Raw genomic sequence first — 4,375 nt, 5'->3', positions numbered from 1 at the left:
GGAAGTAGGGAAATTTTCAAACGTTCTTTGTCTCACCATACACTTCAATTAGTTGTAAAAGGCGACTATGAATGGACAATGAATGCATTTCTTTACTAACTGCTACATGTAGAAGAATAGTAGGATACTTTAAACATTTGGTTAAGTCATACAAATTTTAGAGGCAATTTAGGAGATTTAGGGACTTCCTAAACACTGTATCTTTCAAGATGAGCCAACTAGATATAATAGCACCTTCCACATGCTGAACCATATAATTGAACAAAAAAATGCAATTCTGTTGGTAACTCCACATCTCCAAAAAGCTGCTCGACAAAACAAAGAATTGTCAACCGAAGAATTGGACAGTTTGGTTCCTCTAGTTGCTGTTTTAAAAGTTTTTGAAGTCATCACGCATACTACAAGTTCATAGAAAGTCACCACATCAGAAGTTATCTGGAAATTTTAAAAAAATCTCTAGGTGAATCTTTGCCTTGTCATTACAGAGACTGCGAGAACAAACCTATATATGCTTTTGCAACAATACTAGATCCCAGATTTAAAAACAAGAGTTTTAGGAGCAGGATGATGGCTGAAAAAACTGTTACTTTATTGATCGATGAGTTGAATGCATTGGACATAAAGTTGCTGGAAATCAAGAGCAAACCACGCCTGCTCCAGGTGCTGTCTAGTCATTATATAACGAATTTATTAACACAAGTTCTGTAGAAAGTATTGTATGCGCTTCTATATTATTATTGTACTTAAAATATTGCAAAATATTTGACTCAGTTTCTCCATGAGGTGGCCTTGTTTGTCAAGGCCTGTGCTTCAAATTTAAGGAATTGAAAGTAATAAATAACTGCTCTGAAAACACTATGTACAGTGTTTTCAGAGCAATTATTTAATACTGCGGGGCTTATCTGTGACTGGAAAAGAACCCGGTTAACTCCGGAATGAGTGCTTATGCTTGTATTTTTGAACAAAAACCTGCCGTTTCTGAATGCTGAAAAGACAACATTTTGTGTAACTGATCACTTACCATTACTTAGAAATATATTATTTGTTTTTTATTAATAACAAGTTCTGCACAAACATTCTGTATATTATTTGTTATTTATTATTATGATATTAGTTAAGTTTTTTATTAATAACAAGTTCTGCACAAACATTCTGTATATTATTTGTTATTTATTATTATGATATTAGTTAAGTTGCTTTTATTTCACAGGGCCTGCGACATGGTTTTCAAAGTAGGAGGGGGGGGGTGTAGGTGCGCACTCTCTTATTTTGAAAAAAATCCTCAATTTCTAGGTCAGTTTCTTAAAAAGAAAAGGTTTTTGATAAAAAAGTGTTGGTAGGGTTTTTCACTTGTCCAATATAACTGATTTCAATGTTTTTACTTTGAAAGTCTGTGTAAGCATTAAATTAACAATGCTTTAAATTATTATTTTAAATTAATTTAAATCAGTTAAATTAAAATAGTAAGAATCACAAAAGAATCGGAATTGGTAAAAAATCGCAATCGAGAATCAGAATCTGTATTTTTTGGAATCGGCCCATCTCTAATTCTTCTAATCGGCTAATCTCATTCAGCAACTTTTCTCTCAATCTCTTTCTGTCCTCTATCGTTTTATTTTGTACTTTTACATCAGAAACGCCCTATTATTGCACTTTTTACTTGATAATATGATTTAAAATAGGAGTAAGATGGTCCTTAGGCTAATGTCTTCTCTCTCTCTGCTGAAAATTGCGCCTCATTTAAAATCTTCTGGATTCAGGCAGGCATGGAAGATATTGTTTCTTTTTGTTAGTTTCAAGTCTACCTCCACTCTAGCCCATGGTTTTCTACTTTTTTTTTTCTTTTTAAAAGAACATCTGGAGAACAAGCGTCTTTTTATTGTAGTTAGAATTTGGTGCAAAAAGTCACTAAGTTTCATTACTCTCAGTTCTCGTTTAAACAATTCAAAGTATTAAATATTCAGTTTAAATAGATCTGCAAACAAGAGCTAGTAACATTAAATAATTAACATTAGCGAAATGATTTTAATGAGTAAGATATATAAAATGTGCGAAAGTTTTTCTTCTTTAACTTCAGAGATTTCATTACTATTCGAAATTATTAAACGTAATTAATCTTAACTGTACTTATCTTTTCTATTATTTTTCGCTCAATTTTTCCCACCATTTGAGAAGTCATTGCAATGAAATAAATTCTTTTTAAATAAATTAAAAATTATCAACTGCTTGCTTGCGCTTTTAAAAAAAGTAAAAAGTTTATTTAAAATTGTTGTTATTAAAATAATTTTATTCTTTACCCTTCCACCCATTATTTTTGTATTATTAAAGTTTAGTCAAAAAGATTTAAGATTTAAACAAATATTTAAGATTTAAACAAACATTAAGATTTACAAACATTAAGATTTAAACAAAGAAAAAAGAAAATTTTTGACCTCAAAAAAAACAATTGACCGTCAATTCGTTGAGTTGGCCGGTCAAATTGACCGCTCGCCTTCAATTCCTTATTTCCCACGCTGAGTATAACACCACTAAATAATTAAAATTTAAATGATTGTGTGATTAAAAGTAAGTGGTAGTTACTGAGTTTATAAAAATTTAAGTTTTTAAAAAATGTACGTTACTGGCGCAACGCCAGATTATATATTGTTGAGCAGTTTGTTAAAAAGATAGTGAACCAGTTATACTCAGAACTTTTACTTCCATATAATGATAGTTTAGATAACATAACGGAATTATTGGTTGTTTCAAACTCTTTTGACAGATCAACAAATACTGCCCCAACCAAGTTATTACCACTTACGTTATTTATATGTAAAGTTCCATCTTTAAGTTAAATTTGTTAAAGTTAGTTATTAAATTATTATTACAAAGGCTTGTGTATTTCTAAAGAAGATCAGATTTCAACCGCAAAACCCGCCATCACATTCGATGATCACGCACAAGTTAATGCAAATAACCCATATAGTACAACTGCGAAAGAAGACCAGTTAAATGGTACGTATAAATTATTTTTGCATTTGGTGAAGTAAATATTTCTCTTAGATAATTATTATCTGTTTCTAATCGTTTTTTTTTTTTATTGTCTAGAGAAAAAGAAAGACTACGTTATGTTTTAAGCAAATATTATGAAAGAATTTAATATTTGAATTTATTGTTAAAAATAAGTTTACACAAAATTAACTTCTAAGAAATAAATTTATATGTTTATAAAGTAAAAGTGCTTTGATTCCATTAAAATATATTTCTTTGTCTTTTCTAAAAAAACGACAATTTTTTAATACTTATTTTTTATGTTTTTTTTTCTTCTGCATATTTTTATATAAAATTTTAACTTTTATTTGTTACTTTAAAAAATTTTGTAATTAGTTTTTAAAAGAAAAAAGTCTTTAAATATGTTTTTAAATTTGTTTTTGTTTGTTTGCCAACAGGTTTTAAACTTTCGGCTACAATGAAATACAAGAAAACATACACCCCGTAAAATTTGCCAGACTTGAAATCCGTGGTTTAAATAATTTGCATTATTTTAAAGTAGGGGAGAGTAAAACGGGCTCCTTTTCAAAAAATGATAGAATCAGCTATCTATAACCAACCGAAAATTACAAACAAAGTATTTTTCAGGAAATTCAATCTATGCTCTACAATTTAACATCAAAAAAATAAAGGTGTGGCTATGCCTTTCATTAGGAAATAACCGTTGATCAAAGAGAAGCTAGCGGCCCGTTTCACCCTTGAGGTAGCCTAAAATGGGCCCCTTATTTAATTTCTGAATAAAACCTAATTATTAAACAAAAATTGACTGTAATTTATTGATGGTACATAATCTTATGTTCATTGTTCACATTAAAATTTGAGACTCTTTGTAAACTCAACTGAGGCAGAATGTACAATGTGCCTAAATTGAAGTGACAACTCTCGAACTAATCTTGTGCAAATTAAAAGATAATATGTTTAATTTTAAAAAATATCAAAAAACATAATAAACATAAGTGCTTTTTATAATTGCAATAAACATAAATACAATATTTAGCTCAACAAAATTTAAAAGTGGTCTTTTCAAATATATTTAAAAAAATGAAACCTCAGTTTTATTTATTACTTATAGCGGTAAAGATTAGTTATCTTTATTGTTCAATTCTTCAGCACATAACATTGCTTTTTTAATTGGGTTTTTTATTTTTATCAGTTTCTTTGATGAAGTGTGGTCTTTTTTTGGCTTTCGTAATTTTTTTTTCTTTTGCTCTTTTGATTTCTGTTAATAACTTTCGGTTTTCTTTTAATAACATTTTTATTGTCTTCATATTTTGCTTTTCTTCCAAATCATATTTGTATGGACTGCTTGTCAAAACAGCAGTAAACCCTTGTGCTGATGATTTTT

At 29.0% G+C, this 4,375-nt stretch overlaps 1 protein-coding gene across 3 annotated transcripts in view; it reads left to right on the top strand.

Annotated features, from left to right (window-relative positions):
* Positions 1-3,403, top strand: part of LOC100206670 (progranulin) — a 42,337-nt gene extending 38,934 nt beyond the window's left edge. For all 3 annotated transcript variants that reach the window (XM_065809072.1, XM_065809073.1, XM_065809075.1), the window contains 2 exons: positions 2,872-2,994; positions 3,088-3,403. In XM_065809072.1, the coding sequence (XP_065665144.1) occupies positions 2,872-2,994; positions 3,088-3,116 (152 nt within the window). In that variant the 3' untranslated portion in view covers positions 3,117-3,403. The remainder of the gene's footprint in view (positions 1-2,871; positions 2,995-3,087) is intronic.
* The last annotated feature ends 972 nt before the right edge of the window (positions 3,404-4,375 follow it).

The sequence above is a fragment of the Hydra vulgaris genome, chromosome 11 (genome assembly GCF_038396675.1).
Source record: "Hydra vulgaris chromosome 11, alternate assembly HydraT2T_AEP".
In the NCBI taxonomy this organism is placed as follows: Eukaryota; Metazoa; Cnidaria; class Hydrozoa; order Anthoathecata; family Hydridae; genus Hydra; species Hydra vulgaris.
The sequence above is the reverse complement of the archived record's forward strand: the minus strand, read 5'-3'. Positions and strand labels throughout refer to the sequence as shown.